Source organism: Xiphophorus hellerii, chromosome 6 (assembly GCF_003331165.1).
Source record: "Xiphophorus hellerii strain 12219 chromosome 6, Xiphophorus_hellerii-4.1, whole genome shotgun sequence".
Lineage (NCBI taxonomy): Eukaryota > Metazoa > Chordata > Actinopteri > Cyprinodontiformes > Poeciliidae > Xiphophorus > Xiphophorus hellerii.
In genome coordinates this window covers 11,390,173-11,407,342 of record NC_045677.1, presented here as the reverse complement: position 1 = coordinate 11,407,342, position 17,170 = coordinate 11,390,173, and the positions used below count along the sequence as shown (strand labels likewise).

At 38.7% G+C, this 17,170-nt stretch overlaps 2 protein-coding genes across 2 annotated transcripts; both read right to left on the bottom strand.

The window, feature by feature from the left end:
- Positions 1-657: 657 nt before the first annotated feature.
- On the bottom strand, positions 658-8,792 carry copb2 (COPI coat complex subunit beta 2). The gene is made up of 22 exons (XM_032565298.1): positions 8,673-8,792; positions 8,141-8,278; positions 7,863-7,949; positions 7,626-7,752; positions 7,390-7,538; positions 6,612-6,758; positions 6,365-6,464; positions 6,109-6,251; positions 5,789-5,988; positions 5,588-5,698; positions 5,403-5,491; positions 5,211-5,317; positions 4,489-4,632; positions 3,881-4,011; positions 3,557-3,764; positions 2,472-2,582; positions 2,143-2,357; positions 1,907-2,045; positions 1,659-1,796; positions 1,454-1,531; positions 1,165-1,308; positions 658-1,072 (listed from the first exon to the last, which is right to left on the bottom strand). The coding sequence occupies exons 1-22, from the start codon at positions 8,673-8,675 to the stop codon at positions 977-979; spliced, it is 2,805 nt and encodes a 934-aa protein (XP_032421189.1). The 5' UTR covers positions 8,676-8,792; the 3' UTR covers positions 658-976.
- Positions 8,793-11,549: 2,757 nt separating this feature from the next.
- LOC116721784 (retinol-binding protein 1) lies at positions 11,550-14,910 on the bottom strand. The gene is made up of 4 exons (XM_032565743.1): positions 14,708-14,910; positions 14,374-14,552; positions 13,430-13,531; positions 11,550-12,134 (listed from the first exon to the last, which is right to left on the bottom strand). Exons 1-4 carry the CDS (start codon positions 14,778-14,780, stop codon positions 12,084-12,086), a joined length of 405 nt encoding a protein of 134 aa, XP_032421634.1. The 5' UTR covers positions 14,781-14,910; the 3' UTR covers positions 11,550-12,083.
- Positions 14,911-17,170: the final 2,260 nt, after the last annotated feature.

Sequence of the window (17,170 nt, the reverse complement as noted above, 5' to 3'; positions counted from 1 at the left end):
TATGTTTTGTCAGTTTGTTTTAAAAGCAATAACCTGAGACCAGTGGTAGCTATTTAAAAATGAGCTATTTTTACATAGTACTTAGCTCAGGAGCGTCATACTATTTAGAAAAATATGCCAGTGATTTAACAAGTTCTGGAGCATCCTTAAATAGACATTAGTTCTCAAAGTTGCATTTGAAACAAACAGGATCATGAACTCCAGATAAAGTTTTGCTTTAGTTTCATATCATGAGAAAATAATTGGAATGCTTTTAATGATGCAAAATTACTGGTTAATTTTTCTTACTGATGTCTAAATTTGTATGTGGTTTATATTTGGTCATTATAACAAGTTTTAAAATGGAATGCAGTGCCTTGCTAAAGTGTTTATACTCCTTAAACTTTTTCAGATGTTACGTCACATACTTTGGTGTTTTTTGGTGCATGAAGTAAAAAAAAAAAAAAACTGGAAACAAAATAACTTTTAGGTAAACATAGATGTGCAAGATAAATGTGGTGATTAATGTAAACTAAGTTGATTACAGTACACAAAATGAGACTTTTTATCAGAGATTGTTTTAGATTCATAACTTCATAATTTACAAGTCATGAATTACTTTAAAAAGGGAGTGACAATTCTGTTTGAAAACAAAAAGAAATCATTAAAAGCAAAATGTTAATATATACAGCAACCAGAATTTATTCGACTTATTCAACATTGACATGACATTACAGAAAAGCGCAGAGGGAAAGCATAGATGAAATTAACCAGTAGATTGTTAATCTAAATTTTCATTTGATAAAGAGTGTACAAAATGGAGCATCTGTGGGCCCTCTACTTTAGTTCTCATTCAAACATTGTTGAGGTCATAGTTTTCTAACAAAACTGGCATGACAACATGCATTTTTTGATACAAGTACAAAAAAAAAGGGATGTTGGTCTCTTTTGTTTAAATATGATCTGAAGAGTGCTGAGGAGGAGGACGGTGGAAACTTCAATCGTCTAGAAAGTCGTCATCGAGGTTAACGTCTGTGGTGTCGATGTCATCCAGCTCCATGTTGTCCAGGTCCACTTCCAACTCATCTAGAGTCTGCAGAGAAACCCAGATGAAATGTTCTTCACTTAAGGTGCCCTATATAAATTGTACTGTGTAAATGCGAAATGAAGAGGAGAGAGCCCAACCTTCTCTTTCTCTGACTGTGCGAATGTAAGAGTTTCCTCATCTTCCTCCTCCTTGTCAACTGCTGCTTCAGGAGTTGCAGGTTTGGGCGGTGAAGGCGTCTCGGAGGCCGCTGGGACCGAGCTGGATTCATCGCTCTCTTTTGTCTGCCAAGGAAGGTGTGATGAATGATCAGAGACAAGAAATTTACAGAGGGCTCGACTTTTAGGCTGCCTACCAGCAGAATCCTATCTTTGCAGATTACAGAGGGAAGACTTGTCATTTTAAGAGAAAACGGTACTGTAAACAAACCTGGGGCACGAAGGGAACAAAAGTGCCTTTGGGTTCGTAACCCTGAGCCTCCTCCAGAATATTTCTGTCTTCATTGGGCTTAAAATAGAAAGAAAGATCATTTTATTCCATGATTTGCATCCATTTTACCCAGCTCTAAATCATTGCTAGCCCTACAGAGCAAGACATATGGCTTTTTACATTTGCCACCAGCCATTGGACTTACTGTAACAAGTGGATAATCTTTGGCGGGCCTGGAGCTGCCGATGCAGGTCTCTCTCAGGTAATGTTCAGCTGCAAATGCTTCTCTCAGCCCAGGAAACAGGTTTTCATACTCTGTGGGGTCTGCAAGTGATTCAGCAGCCTGCAGTGGAGACAATATAGACAAAAATACAACAAAAATGTCAGCAAAAGGGGTTTAATTTTAGCCATTTAAATTATTTAAAAAGATACTGTGGTGGTGACGGATCTGACCTTCTGGTTGACTTTAGCCAAACTCTCCCTCCACAGTTTGACCACACGGGACACCTGGCTGGGCAGGTATGTCCGCGCCAGGAACGCTGCTTCCGGTAGTCTGTTAGTCTTGATGAGAAGCTCCAGACACTGATCCAGTCTGGAAAAGTAAATATTTTTTAAAAAAAAGGTGTTACGAAGGCAGCCACTTTTTAAGGTGTGTTGCACAAGTACGCACACACAGATTGAATACTTACTTCCCCTGAAGGAAATACGTCATGAAGGCCACGTTGTTCTTGCCGTCCCTTTCTGCCCCTTCGGCCAGCTTGCCCACCATGGTGGCGTTCCCTGAAGCGGTGGCGAGAAGGAGCAGGCCGCCGTAATCCTGAGCGTGGTGCAGGCACTCCTGGGCCAAGCCGAATTGGCACTTACTGATAGCCAGCTCGGCTAGCTGCTTCCATTTCTGCTCAGACTACAAAAAGGCCAAAACGACATCTATTAGCGATGGACTTGATGATATCAATTGACATATTCAGAAGAATAGCAATGAATAGGGAAAACTATGTAATAATGAGTTTGCTCTTACTTCTGCTTCCACAGCCAGCTGGTAGGCGATCTTCAGCTCCCCCAGTTGTAAAGCCAACTCAAACCTGTGCTCTGGGTCTGTAGATACTGCCAGTGCCTGCTGTTTGAAACCCTGAAGAGACGAGACAAACCAAACCCATCAGGCTATAGGAACACAAAGCTGACTTCATAAAAGAAAAAAAAAGGGCTGCAACTAACAAGTATTTCTGTTATTGATCATTCTATCGATGAATCAGATAAAAATAAAAAAATTGGCACAGTCTGCAGATTTTTCACTTAAGCCTTTTTATACAATGTTAAAAATACATTAAAAGATGCAAATAAACAACTAATTCAATTCCTTTTTAAAATAAAAAAAAGACATTTTTAGTGAATGTTTGATCCATTATAGCAAAGGTTGCATCTGCAGCTAAAATACACTTCTAATATCAACATGTTAAAAGCTCAATGCTTTATGCTTCACTTAACATCAATACAATGTACTGCTAATCTGTTGATTCATTTTTGGATGAACCAATTAATACCTGTATAGCTTAAGGTGCCTAATAGGAGATTTTATTTATGCTTTTTTTTTAAAATTTTTACACAGTGTGAACCAGGCCACGTCAAAATGACACCAGTTCAGGAGTTCTGGCTAGAACATATTTACAATAAGATTTTTTTTTTTATATATCTTAAATGCGAAATGTATATTGCTGTACAGTTTTGGCTTAATTACTACTCTGACTATGTTGTTCTTACATCAAATGACCTTTTGAGTCTGTATTCTCCAGTTAACGATTAATCGATTACTAAATTAGTTGGCGATTATTTAAATAATTAAGTCATCACAATTAACCTGGTGAATCGTTTCAGCCCTAAGTAAGAACGGGAGGGGAACACTTAAGTGTGTAAAATGAACCCAGTTATCTGTAAGACTTGTGAAAAGCATTCTAAGGACTAATCTATTTTTATAACACATTTATTACAACAGTTTTTTTTCCCCTGTTTGCTAAACTTTTACTCCATATGCAAAAAATAGCAGGAGTGTTTCTCATCAGCAACCACCTGAATAAAAATAAATTTGCCCTGACTGAATCCTCTTACCTGTTTCTCCAGGAAATGTGCAACCCTGGTCCGTTGCTCTTTGGGGATGGTAGGCAGCACCTTGTCTGCCATTCCAAAGTCTCTTCTCATCACAGCAGTCTGATACTCCAGGACAGAAACCAGCAGAGAGTAGCTGACAATGTTGAGCTCTTTGTCTCCAAGGTAAAGACGGTCGTCCTTTGGGATGTAACCCAGCAGGTACATGGTCCTGCAGGGAGAAAAAACAAGAGTGATGAAGGCGTCTGGATCATTCATGGCAGGGGTAAAAGTATATTTTTGTATTGTCCCATCCCAAGACGACCAAATGTAAGCAATCAGTCCCACCTGTCCAGATGTGCAATAGTCACAATTTCTCCTCCTACATAGTAGTTGAGTCTGTTTACAGAACTGGTGTAGATGAAGCAGTCTCCAACCCAAAGCCCAGTCTTCACGATCTCCTGGATCTCTCCCAGGACCTGGGCACATATCAATACAAATGAATGTTACACGTTTATAATAAAAATGTTTGAATTATTACAAAGTTTGAATATATGATGTATCAGGCAAAATAGAATAAGGTGTTGTTTTTTTTTTTTTTTTTTAAATATTTCCTCTGATATTGTCTTATTTTTGTGCATTCTTGTTATAAAAAAAAGCTTTCAATCAAAAGATTTTGCATAAGAATAAAAATCCAAAGATCTTCATTCTAAATACAAACAATAATTGAAATACTTTGCAACCCAAAGGGCAAAAATCTAACACAAAAAATATATATATTGTAGTTGTAATTTCAGCAGGTTCGTTTACTTGAAAACTCTAGAGATTGTCTCTTCTGTAGACCACATGGCCACAATGTAAACAGTAGAAACAGCAGCAATAAACAGTGATTTAGGCAATCTGTCACAGACAGTAAACTAAATGTTCCATAAAAGGAAATTCATTCAAATACTGACCTCAAAGGCGTCTTCGATCCCATCCTCTGTTACGCCCTCATTGTTTTCCTGAGAAGCGGCTACTTTTTCTGCCATGTAACGGAGAATGAAGAAGGATTCCTCTGTAGCAATGCAGACCAATTCACCAGAGTCTGACCAAAAGATCTAGATAAAATATGAAAGGGGAGAAGGAAAAGATTAAAAGAACACATTTGAAGAGGACTCATGGAGAACAGCCTACGGTAGGGCTTGATTCAGGGTTTCTGCAAGCTTTAGTTAAATTTTAGATCTATATGAATCACAAAACAATGTGTGCAAACTAACCTAATAATTGCATTTATAATGTTTGATAACATCAGAAAATATCGAGGTTAATTCCCCAAATAAGCGACAAAAAGCAGGTTTTAGGAGCAGACTTATTTTAGGTGAAGCGTGAATTTCTGGGTCTTCTGATTTTAGTATGAATAACCCAGATTTATCAGCCAGCACTCCAATAAATAGAATAAAGAAATGTTCCAAGTATATTTCTAAAAAAGGATAAATACGTAAAATAACCAGTAGAAACATGAAAAACACATGGGAAGAAGAGTAATTTTGGAATTATGTGGATAATATGAATTTATCTAAGCATAATATTGAGCTAATGACTTTAAAGACCCTGCAGAAACACTGTTATTATGCAATGCAAACATTAATATTCCAAAATATCCAAATAGGAAAAATCCAGGAAGCGAATGGCTTACGTGCTTGGGCTGGATCTCAATGCGGCGAATTAGCTCCGTGTTCTCCCAGTCATAAAATGCCAGGCCATTCACAGACCTCACCCCGAGTAAGAAGCCCCCGTAGATCCCTGAAAAGCCAACACATTCAATTAGTCAAATCTATTTATTTGCTTCCAAAACCACAAATTTGGCAAGAAACAGTGAGTGGATTACCTTCTGCGCCAAAGTCGGGTTTAAAGGATTTCTTTTCTTTAAAGTTTTTGAAGATTTTGACAATACTGTTGCTTTCTCTGATGGCATATCTGTTACAAAGCACACATGACATTGGATGATTGTTTAGCTATCTATGCAGTGAAAATAATATCTCAACGTTTACTTTTCAAACTGTGAAAACTCACTCGGATGAGTCGTGGGCCCAGACGAACTCTTGAGCTGAACCGAAGCTCTTGTTCCTCAGAGCCATAGCGGTATAGATGATATACTCCCCATCGCCACATACCACAACAAACCTGGTAACAAACAAATTAGTAACATATGATTACAAATATTTTCTTTTCCATTCAGAACTTTTACCAAAACCACAAAAAGCTGTTTCATACCGTCCATTCGGGTTATGCTGGATGGTTTGAGGGTAAATCTCACAGCTGCCCATATCTTTGACAGCCAGCGGCAGTCTCTCCCCATCCTTGATCTCAGCTTCACCCATGGCCTTCAGGTTGGCTTGCTGTATTTCACTGTGTTTAGCCCAGATGATCTTTCCATTGGTGTCCATAGACATGGCTGGCTCCTCCCGACCAACCTAACCAAAATATTAACAAGGTACTTTAGAATTTTTACTTTTAATTTTTACTACTACTACTAATAATACATTTTTTTTTTAAATTACAGTTTTCTCTAAACAACTTTTCCATTCACTCACCTTGATGATGATGCTGCCTTCGTCATATCCCAGTGCCACATTGTTGGAGCCTCTAAGACCACACACACACCACACTCGCTCCATGCCATAGTTGAGTGTGCTTTCCAGGCGGTATGTGCTGGAGTGCCAGATTCGCACAGTACCTTGAGGAAGAGAGGAAGAAAGAAATAAAAAAAGAAATGTTAATCAATGATTAATTGGTCAACGTTATAAATACGGGTATCGGTGTGTGAGGCTGAGCGGGATTTCTGCGCACCATCCTCGGATCCTGTGATAATTATGGGCAGCTCAGGGTGGAAGCTGACACAGGAGACATTCTGGGCGTGGCCCTCCAGAGTCTGAACACAGGTCTTGTTCTGCAACAAGTAGAAATATTAATATAAAGAAAAGACATGTAAAGAAACAGAATTTTTGAGCATTGTACGTTGACATTTTTGTGAAAAAAATAAAGTAAACATTTTTTAATAAAAACACACACTAAAACGATTGATAAGTTTTCTAACCTGGTAATCCCAAATCTTGACCTGGCGGTCATCTGCACCTGAAATCAGGTAGGGCTTGTCTCCTCCGCTGTAGTAGTCGATGCAGTTCACACCTTTCTCATGACCCTCCAAAGTGAAGTTGGGAGAAGAAGAGCCCAGCTGCCAAACCTGTGCAAGACAAGAATGTGCTAAATCTTTACAAAGTGCTCCCTAGCAGATGGTGAAATGCAATCTGATCTGGTGTGTAATAACACATTCAACAATAAGGTGTAATAAGCATATGTTTTAGAGATGCACAAATAAATAGGCCAAAGATCAGAAAGACGCTTTCTCTTTGATTGGTTCTGATTGATACATAAAAAAATGGTAAAATAATTGTTTCCCCTATTCAGTAAATATTTCAAAACTACGAACTCTCACTACGTTTACTCATTAAAGACATAAACTAACTGTAGGTACTTTGATGCACTGTTGAGATAAAAAAAGAGAATAAAATAATAATAATAATAATAATAATAATGAGTAATATTATGCATTCATACAAAATTTTGAATTATCTTGTAAATCTCTTGTTTTGTTGGAATCAAAACTAAAACCACCTAATCTGTCAAGATGGGAATTGGGAGGTCTGCAAGCCCCCTGCCCCCCCAAAAAATCTGATTAGTGCATTTATGTTTACATCAATACTTCAGAAGCATTTCAGATAGGCATTGGATGTCATTATCAGCAGAAAACATAGATTAGAAGCACGACTACAGTGACAGCAAATGTGACAACTTGCTCGTTGCGAGACACCCACCTTAATGGTTCTGTCCAATGAGGCGCTGGCAAACTGGTTGTTGTCCTTGGGGTTGATGACAATCTGCATAACATAATGAGTGTGACCCTCAAACACTTGGCTGCACGTCCACTTCTTTTCCCAGTCCCACAGCTTGATCAGCATATCATCTGCACAGGCACAAAAACACAATCATCCTCATGTGCACCAAAATATACACAGAAGAAGCCTACAGTGTGTCTTAGTCAATAGCCTACCGCTGCTGGTTAAGATGTACGGCTGGGTTGGATGAACAGCAATGCAACGGATATAGTCAGAATGGGCCTCAAACATATGGACCCTCTCCAAGGTGTTGTAGTTAAACACACGGATCTGCATGTCATCCTGTCAGGACAGAAAATAAGCATGAAACCATCAACTAATGCACAGAATGATGTGGAATAATTACTATCCACTTTTGCTGATGTGAATAAACAAATAAACATGTTACTCACTGCTCCGGTGATGACCCAGTTCTTCCTGGCCACAAACTTGGACGCTCTGACAGGCAGGTCACACACCTCAAAAGTCTTGACCAGAGTCTAAAGATACACACAGAGGTTAATGAACATAGAATGCAATGTTATCCCCTTTGTCTCCAACACAAATGCGACAATTATTAAGAGCAACATTTTTACTATCAGGATGCACCATCATTATCATTGCATTACTCAAAAAGTGCATCTTTTTGTGCAACCCGACTCGCTGATTTCTCTTTAAGTCGTTTTCATACCTGCGTTTCGTGGTTCCATACGCAGACGCTGCCGTTGTAGAGACTGGCCAGCATCCATGGCTCGGTTGGGTGAAGATCTACACTTTTTACTCGGTCCGATCGGGCTGTTAGCCTCCTCTTAATGTCCAGCCTCAGAGGCTTTACAGATAAACACAACAAAGTGTTTCCACGATGAGAAAACTCGCTATACAGCTAAGAACCGAAATGTGATTTATATCAACAGCTAGCGGCTAACGCTGAACATGAAGGACTTTACGCGACATAAATGATTTAATATATATGCATTATGAGATGAAAAATACGACACCTAACTCAACCAAGAAAGGTTTAACATTTAAGGCCGAGGAACCATTTAAGCCTAAACATTTTTTGTAAAGTTACCTCATATTAACTGAAGCTCTTTAGCCGCTAGGCTAACTCCAAGAGACTATTTCCATTTGACATTTCCTCAACATTTTTAAAGTTAATCGAGAATCTCAGCTGAAATATATCGAAACAATATAAACGCATATGCCTTTAAAATGTATCTTACCATGTTTTAACCCCGTGTTATGGCAGTCTGATTGAATAAAAACGTTGCTATCACTTCGGTCGGGGGGTTACAATTACAGAGAGCAGTGCATTGGATACTGACGTGGAACTTCCTGGAAGAAAATCTCGCGAGAATCATGTTCTGTAAATGGTGACGTGACATGAAGGGTTTTTAAATGACGGTGCCACAGTGGCAAGAATGACTGATGTTAGTTCTCTAAGAGTCAATATTGTTACATTACATATTTGTATCATATTGCATTCGATATTATTGCATTGAAACACCAGTCATTCATAAGTTTATACAGTTACTACAGTCTATTATCAAAAAATGTTGACCTGGGTAAACAAAAGCTTGTGTATGGTAGAGGCACAGAAAACCAGGTATGCCAGCTTATGCTTTTAAAAGAATTCAAATTTTGCTCGAGACAGGCCAGCTGAATGTTTTACCTGTGTTCGGGACAAGTCAATCATATGGTCCCTACATCCGTGGCATTCTGTAACTAGCCGAAAATGTATTAATATTTACGACACTGTTAAACTGTAACTCTGCTGGGACAAGAACACATGTGCTTTATTAAAGATGAGATTTAGATTGAGTTTTCCAGTTGAAAAAAACTGCAAGCCAATACCATGTATAAAAGAACTTCATGCTTCATCAGACTTCTTTTTGTGGTGGTAATCTTTCTTTCCCAAAGTCCTTTGGAACCGTCTTAGAGTGCAAAGTATCATATACTCTTTGAAAAAATTTTAAGATTTTAAGCTAAAATCTGCTACCCCCTGACTGAAAACCAAAGGGCATGATGAGGGTCTTTCAACAGGATGATGATCTAAAATGGTTGGGAAAAAGCTAACCTTTTTCAGTGGTCATTTTACACCTAAATCTTTTAAAAACTGGAATGAGCCTTTATGTTAGGGCATCCATGGCTCTACCATGGAGAGTCCATGAGGAAAAACCAGTGTCTCTGGATGAACTGGAGAAACTGTGTAAAGAGGAATAGTCAAGGAATCCACTCTCTGTCATTTGTACAAAATGTGTTATGATCCAACCTTCTGATTTGCTAAAGGGAAAGAAAAAGAGATGGACTTCATTTATTTATTTAGCTAGTTATTTTTGATATCTATTTTTTGCAAATAATTGTACTCAAGTGAAAGGTTGATTTCTTTTTCATATTTTGCTAAGTGTACGAATTTATGTTAAGGGCTTCTACTCATCTGTACTTACAGTGATTTGTAATGTGTAAGCATTTCTGGTTCAGTAAAGGGTCAAAATAATCCTGCATGATACAGTTTAGAACACAGGAAATTCATTGTTTGCTGGACAATCTGATTAGAGAAAAGCTTAAAGGTGGACCACTTGTTCAGCTTTCTTGTCCAACTGAGCTGCTGCAAAATCTCTGACGTTGGATTAAAATTTGGAAACTTTGCACACTTTAGAGATGAAATAAGTGATGTCAAATGTTAAAAGGGAATAAAAAGTAGCAGTTATAAGGGGATTTGTGTTATAAAACTGAGTATGCAACGTTTAGAAAGGACATTTTATGGAGGCTAAATTTAAATGTACCTATGGCGTCATACTTTGTTTTGACCCCAGCCTCACATCATCATCTTTATTAGCCTAAAAAAACAGAAAGAAAAGTCAGTGGCCCTCTGGGGAACCATAAATACACATAACCTAGAGGTCAAATCATGGCAACTTGAGAAAGCGCATGAAACCACGGGAGGCAGAACAACAGAGCGAGAAGCAAAAGCAGCAACGAACGAACAAAGAGATTCTGGCACAAACTGGAGAAAATTGTGTTGGCAATGCAAACAGCGAGCTACAATGCCTACTCATCTGGAGCCCAGTGTGGGTAGAGTGATTGCCTCTTACTGTATTTACATAATCTGACTGTGTAGCTGGAGACATCTTCTGTTCTGACAACTGTTTACTTCAGTGCCAGACCAAGAAAATGATGGAATATAGTCAAACTTTACTTTAACATGCGGTTTGATACTTTTATTACCTTTTTATTTCCAATAGCTCATTCTTCTTGGTAATGATACATGTGATCCCACTTTTTTCTGGTCTACAAAGTTCTGAGTGTTGAGAAAACACATAGATTCACTGAGATCTCTCAACCTCTTAATGTGCCATCTGGACCCTCTTCCTGCTCTGGTGGTTTTATCATGTTTATACAGTGAATATATAGAAAACTGGAAGAAAACATTTCAGAGGCTGCAAAAGAGTTGGACGGCAGGTTGGGCCTGAAAATCAAAATCTATCCTCAGTGAATTTTTGTATATTTATTTGTTATGGTTTATAGTGGATTTTGACACCAGGAAAGAACATGGAAAAAATCAGAAAGCCAATTTTTTTTAATAGATTTTCTTTTTCTAATTGTGTCAACCATTAAAGGCAAATTTGAATGAATAAATGGACGAATGACTCATGTAGCGCGTTCTGTGCACCTCGGCAAATTTCTCATTTCAGTTTTGCTAACGTTTTGCATCTTTCTGCTACTGCAGGCACAGAACAAACCTCTTTGTCCCAATGGTCATTAAGAATAGAAGAACATTTCTGGTTCTAGAAAAACTGCTAGCACACCTTTTGAAACAAACAGACTGATCTGCAGCAATCCATTGTTTGTTCTCATGTAGCGTTTTATATTTTTACTGATTTAAACATTTTGACGTAAAAGCTCTGACTTTTACTTGACCTTTGAGTTGAAGCATTTCACTAGATAGATATGTAACATGACCTGGGGACACATGCATAATTTGATTTAGTGTTGTGGCCCCCAGCTCTGGACATTGGTCAAATCTGCAGGATGGTGGCTAATAAGATTTGCAGATTGGAGATCATGACACACGGTTCCAGACAGAAATTTACACGTGACACTGTTGAGAGGTGCTTCATTTATTGATTAGCTCCCATTAATATCAGCTGTACACTCTCAAATAACTTCAGAGAAATACCTTCTGTGCACCGCATCTCATCTGATTCTCATTCTGGGGACTGATTTGATCGTATAAGGAAGACCAGAGCAATTTGGTCCACTCAGATGTCATCAGTTTACACCAAAAACAGTTTGTTAAAGATCTTCCTCATTTCCACTAAACTTTTTCCCAACCTGGCTCAACTTTCAGATCGGCTACAGCTAGCAGTGTGCAAATGTTCAGCTCATCTAAACCTGCTCATCAAAGCATCTGCCCTGAGACAATAATACAGTGTTACTTCATTGTTTCGTGCCTCCCTGGCTTGACAACTAAGGCAACAATTCAAATTGAATACAATAAGAAAGTAATTGTGAAAACAATGTGGGTAGTAGCAGGGTCAAAGTATGCTGGATGTTGCTGGGTATGGTGAATCTGGTGTGTCTTTTTGAGCCAGTTTCTGTTGGATCACTCTGCGTTGGTGAATAAGGCCAGTTTAGGTTTTCTTGAAAACCTGCTTGCAAACAGCACCTCCAGCTCTCAGCTCCTGCAGAAGAAAAAGAAAAAAGAAAAAAGAACATCAGTATTTATAGATTTACCGACAAGAGACGAAGTGTCCCAGTGACAATGTCGGCTTGATGGGAATTTCACAATAAGTTCATCATTAACCCACATTAAGCCCCATGCTTTTGAATTGGTGCAGTGGCTGCAAAAAATATTGATATTATTGATAAAATGTAGAAGTTAGAACGGCAGCCCAAAACATAAAAAACCCCACTTGAAATAGATATTGTAGTATTATTTGGTCTACGCTATTTCCACAGAATTCACATAATTTTTCCACATAACTTTGTCAAAACCCTCGATTAATGTGGCATAAAGACACAAGACAAATAGAATAATTTTTAACTCATAATAATTTTTCTAACACATAGTTTATCCTGTACAAATCAAACTTAAAAACAAACCATCTATTATATTTAATAAAAAGTACTTGTAAAAATAAATTTTATATTTTCTTGCCATTAGGCCGTGCATTTCCTTTACTTTCTAATAAATCTAGATTTTCAATCAAAAAATAAATGTCCTTTCTTCTTGTAAAAGAATAATCTTTTAGCTATAATCTTAAACCAAATAAATAAATAAAATGAGGGGTTTTTAAAATGTAGGATATAATGCTGGCAGCTCTAACACTATTTGATCCACGTTAGAGCATTCAAACAAATGCAGCCATTTTTCTGGAAAAACTATTAGAAAAATTGAATATTTTCATTTCCACTTAGTGACTAAAAATATTATTTAAATAAATCAATAAATATCGTCTACTACCGTTTGCTCAAACATGCAATATATGTTCAATCACCAGAGGTCACTGTTGCCCTGAAATCAGCCGCTCCTCAAAATGTTGGGAGAAATCCTGTAATGCCTAATTTTATGGCCGCAGCCGGAAAACATCTGCTGGCATCACAAACCAAATAATTTGGGAAATTAGTTTTACTATGTTTTCATAGCAGTAATCACACTGGATAAAATCTTATATTGTCGAGCTAATAAAACGGCAATTCGCTTGCCATTACTTGCGATTAGGCTTTTGAATGATTTTTAAAAACTGCAAATACATCAAGAATTTGTTACGAATTTGTAATTGTATTGATCTTGTTGCAAGTCAGTTTAAGGGAAATATATTCAGGAGGCGTAGAGCTGGTTGGCTGATTCAAACTGGAGTCACACATGAAGAGATATATGCGTTTCACATACTGTGCTGAGAGCCATTCTTGATCTGGATTAAAGTGTCTAAATTGCTTCGATTAATATTCATGCCAGGAGCCGCTGTTTTCTCACCAGATGAAGCTCATTTCCCTGCACCCACTGGGTCCATCCTCTTCCTTCTACCTCTCCCTTCTGAACACACACCAGTTTGTCTCCCTCCCAGGTGACGGTGGTCTGTCAGGAGCCACAGAGAAGGAGGGAAAAGGTCAATAAAAATAAAAATAAGCGTTACTTACAGATGCATTTCAAAAAGATACATACAAGTAGAACGATAAAACAACCAGAATAGGCGGGGGAGGGGGGGAAAGCTGAAATTGTGGAAGTTATGGAAGCAGGTAAAATAAATGGTGAATTAAGCTTTAAATAAAAAAAAGCTAAAGAATGTACTTTAACAGTTGATTACAAATAGAGTATCTAAACGCTCCCCGCCCCCCTCCATCGGACATCCATAAATTAAACACCAGTCTCCCTTGTTCCCCGTTTTCCAATTATTCCCACACACGTGAATCTCTCTTGAGCAGAGAGTTTATCTGTAATCAGCCCATCAGTATACAAACCCCTCTTTCAATGGGATCGCAGGCTAATCTTTGATCCTATTCAGCATTCAGAAACACAGTCTAGTTAAATAAGTCCTGACTTTGACGCTGCCCGTTCCAGCGCTTTTCCCCTGCAGTGCCAGGCCGTCGGTCTTCATTACATCCAGTCACGGAGGAGACTGCTTAAACAACAACAAAAAAAAAGTCTATGGAGAAAGTTTTGGAGTGGGAGGAAAAGTTGTGTAAAAAAAAACCGACCAGCTCTCACCACACCATCTGCTCATTAAACTGCAGTCTGCAGAGCGGTGGTGGGGTGGGCTCCTGCTAAATCATCCCACAGATCACAGAGTGCTGCACCCGAGTCTATCCCCGCCACAGGCATCCACACTTTTTTTTTCTTTTTTTTTTTTTTTAGTACCTAATGCAACCACCAGCCGGTTGTGATGCGCCACTGGTGGTGCTCCACACAAATCCTCTCACCATGCATTTTCTGTCATCGACTCCTGAGAGATCCTCCTCAAACTCCTTGCCCACGTGGAAGTCCATGTTGTAGTTCTTGAAGGTACTGAGGGTCTTGATCATCAGGTGGTCCCCGTTTTGAACGATGTCCTTGTCGGGTTTCAGTAAAAGGGCAATTTTTCTGATGGCAACATTTACATCTGCAACAATATGCATTGCAATACTAATTAGTCAAGTGGGAGGAGGGAGAAACTATAGCTTCTGATCTGTTACAGAAAGTTGAGTTTTTTTTATGAATATATGACAATTATCTACTTAATCAGATCTAAATGCGGCTGGCCTGATGTGAACTCACCGAGAGCCTTCATGTACTCCTCAAAGTTGTCATTGGAAATCATTTTCCAGTATCCATTCATGTCGACGGGCATTTCGACTGCGTCTCTGCGGCTCTTCAGAAAGGCTGGCCGGGGCAGATCCGCCGCGCTGTGCTCGGCCGCTGGAGAGGAGAGTGAAGGAAACGCTGCTAAAAGTCCCAATTTGAACCAAAACTCCCTCTAATCCGATTACCTGCCGGCTCTAATTTTTTTTAATTGAAATTATCGTTCGCACCTCCCTCTTCACCTCCCACAGCCGATAATCCGTATAATGTCTCAATCCCCTCAGCATACAGTAGGGAACTTGACGCTTGCAGATAGAATATAGTATATATATAAAAAATACACAAAGACTTCTGTGCTTTATGATGATGCAGGCTTGCTTGTCTATGTGGGATTAGAATAAAAACACACTGATTTTACACGCTGTTCCATTTTTGGAGCATATGTTGTCTGTAAACTGATTTTGTGGAGGCCTGCTTTATCGGCAGTTCTTTGTAAAGTAGTTAAAATTAGCCTTAAATCTGACTGCAGGGCAATTAAAAAATAGAATATCAAACACCCAGAGGTGTGTTACAGTCCTTTACAACAGTACGCTCACTTCATGTTCACATTACAACCACACAATTCGATGGATTGTTGTGAGGTTAAAAGAGGCAAGAAATTAATTCAAGTGTTTTAAATTTTCTTCACAAATAAACATCTGAAAAGTGTGCAGTGTGTTTGCATTCAGCCTCCCTGAGTCAAAACTTTAAAACCGCAGAATCACAATGTGCTATAAATAAAGCGACATCTATTTTAGGGTGTGTCTGTACCAGACTTATACATCCATAAAAATAAAAAAATCTTTATTAATTCTACAAAGAAAAAATACTCAAGCTGAGTCCAATATGATGCAATTCATCTGTGAGTGTGAATTTTGAAGTCTTGCCACAGATTATCATGTGGATTCAGGTCTGGAGTCCTGTTAGACCAATCTCATAAATTCATATATTATGATCCAAACCATTTCTGGTGGTGCTTCTATAGTCATGGGTGAACCTCCACTCACAGGATCAAGTCTTTTTTTTTTTTTAGCCTCCAACAAGTTTTCTTTCACAATTATCCTGTGTTTACCTTCATCCATCATCCCAACAATCTCTGACCAGCTTCCCTGTGCCTGAAGATAAGCAACTGTACATGTTTACTGTTCCCTCTAATTTGGCAAACTGTATACAGAACTTGTAATTTTCTCTCAGCAATCACTTTCCTTTCTCCACTCTTCTACAATCATCCAAAAATCCTTTGCAGGGCATGCTTACTGGTGGGTGCTCATTTGTGTTGGTAGACTCCTAAAATCCTTTTAAGAAATCGCAACAATACAAAATGAGGAAACAATTCAAGGGATGAATACCTTTGCATGGGACTATGCAAATGACAGGATGGAGAAAGGAACATTGACAGCACAGCTAAATCACCTGAGCTTTAAACGATCTAAATTAAACCATTACATGGAGCACAAAAGGCCTGCCACTTCTTTTGTCTTCCCTAAATAACTCAATTAATTTGCTAATCTCCCTTTTGAGCCCGCCGAGTTGCACGGAGGGAGCAAACATATCCACACACACGCACACACACACGCCGACTAGCACACCATCCTCATCCTTTCTGAGGATGCCGTCCAGCATCAGCAGTGTGGCAACAATTGCAGCCATGGGCCTTGGTGAGAAAACACCTCCTGTAGCCGAGCAACTGTCAGGATTACTTTAAATCCTTCTGTGAAAATAATATCAGCCTCCCAGACACAGCGTGGGGAGGATAATGGGGAGACCGAATGGATCCAGAATGAATTGCTGTTTGGAAGGAGCCGCAGAGAACAGACGCCCACACTGGAATTCGAAGGACAAAGGGGGGGAAAAAAGAGATAGTTGATGATCTCTGAGAGCAATGCTGTGGTGGCCTACTGCTAACCTGTAACAGAACGCATACTTTTAACGTCCTTCCAGCATTTTAGGACTACTGGCGACACCGACGGATGAACGTTCATAAGCATGAGAGAGAAAAAAGCTCATTCTTAAATGTTAAATCTGTTATGTATATTCATTCATGGGAAGGGTGAGTTAATATGGAGGAACAGCTGGACCAGTGGTTGTGGATCTTTATACAACAAGCACCATGTCAATACATTGTAAAGTTCCAGGCACCATTGGAAGCTACTGGATATTTTAGCTGTAATACAACAAAAGTTTGACTTTTTCATTTAGTTTTTGATTAAATTGTCAAAAATTACTAGTTGAAAAAAACAGAAAGACAGGAAGTTGAAATTCTGAACAAGAAAGTCAGAGGCTCCTTATCAACCGGGACAGTAAAATCCAATATGCCCGCCACACGTAATAAGGTGTATTTTTTACACTTCTGATCATAAACTAAGAATTTCAATAAACATATTTCATTTTATATAAAGC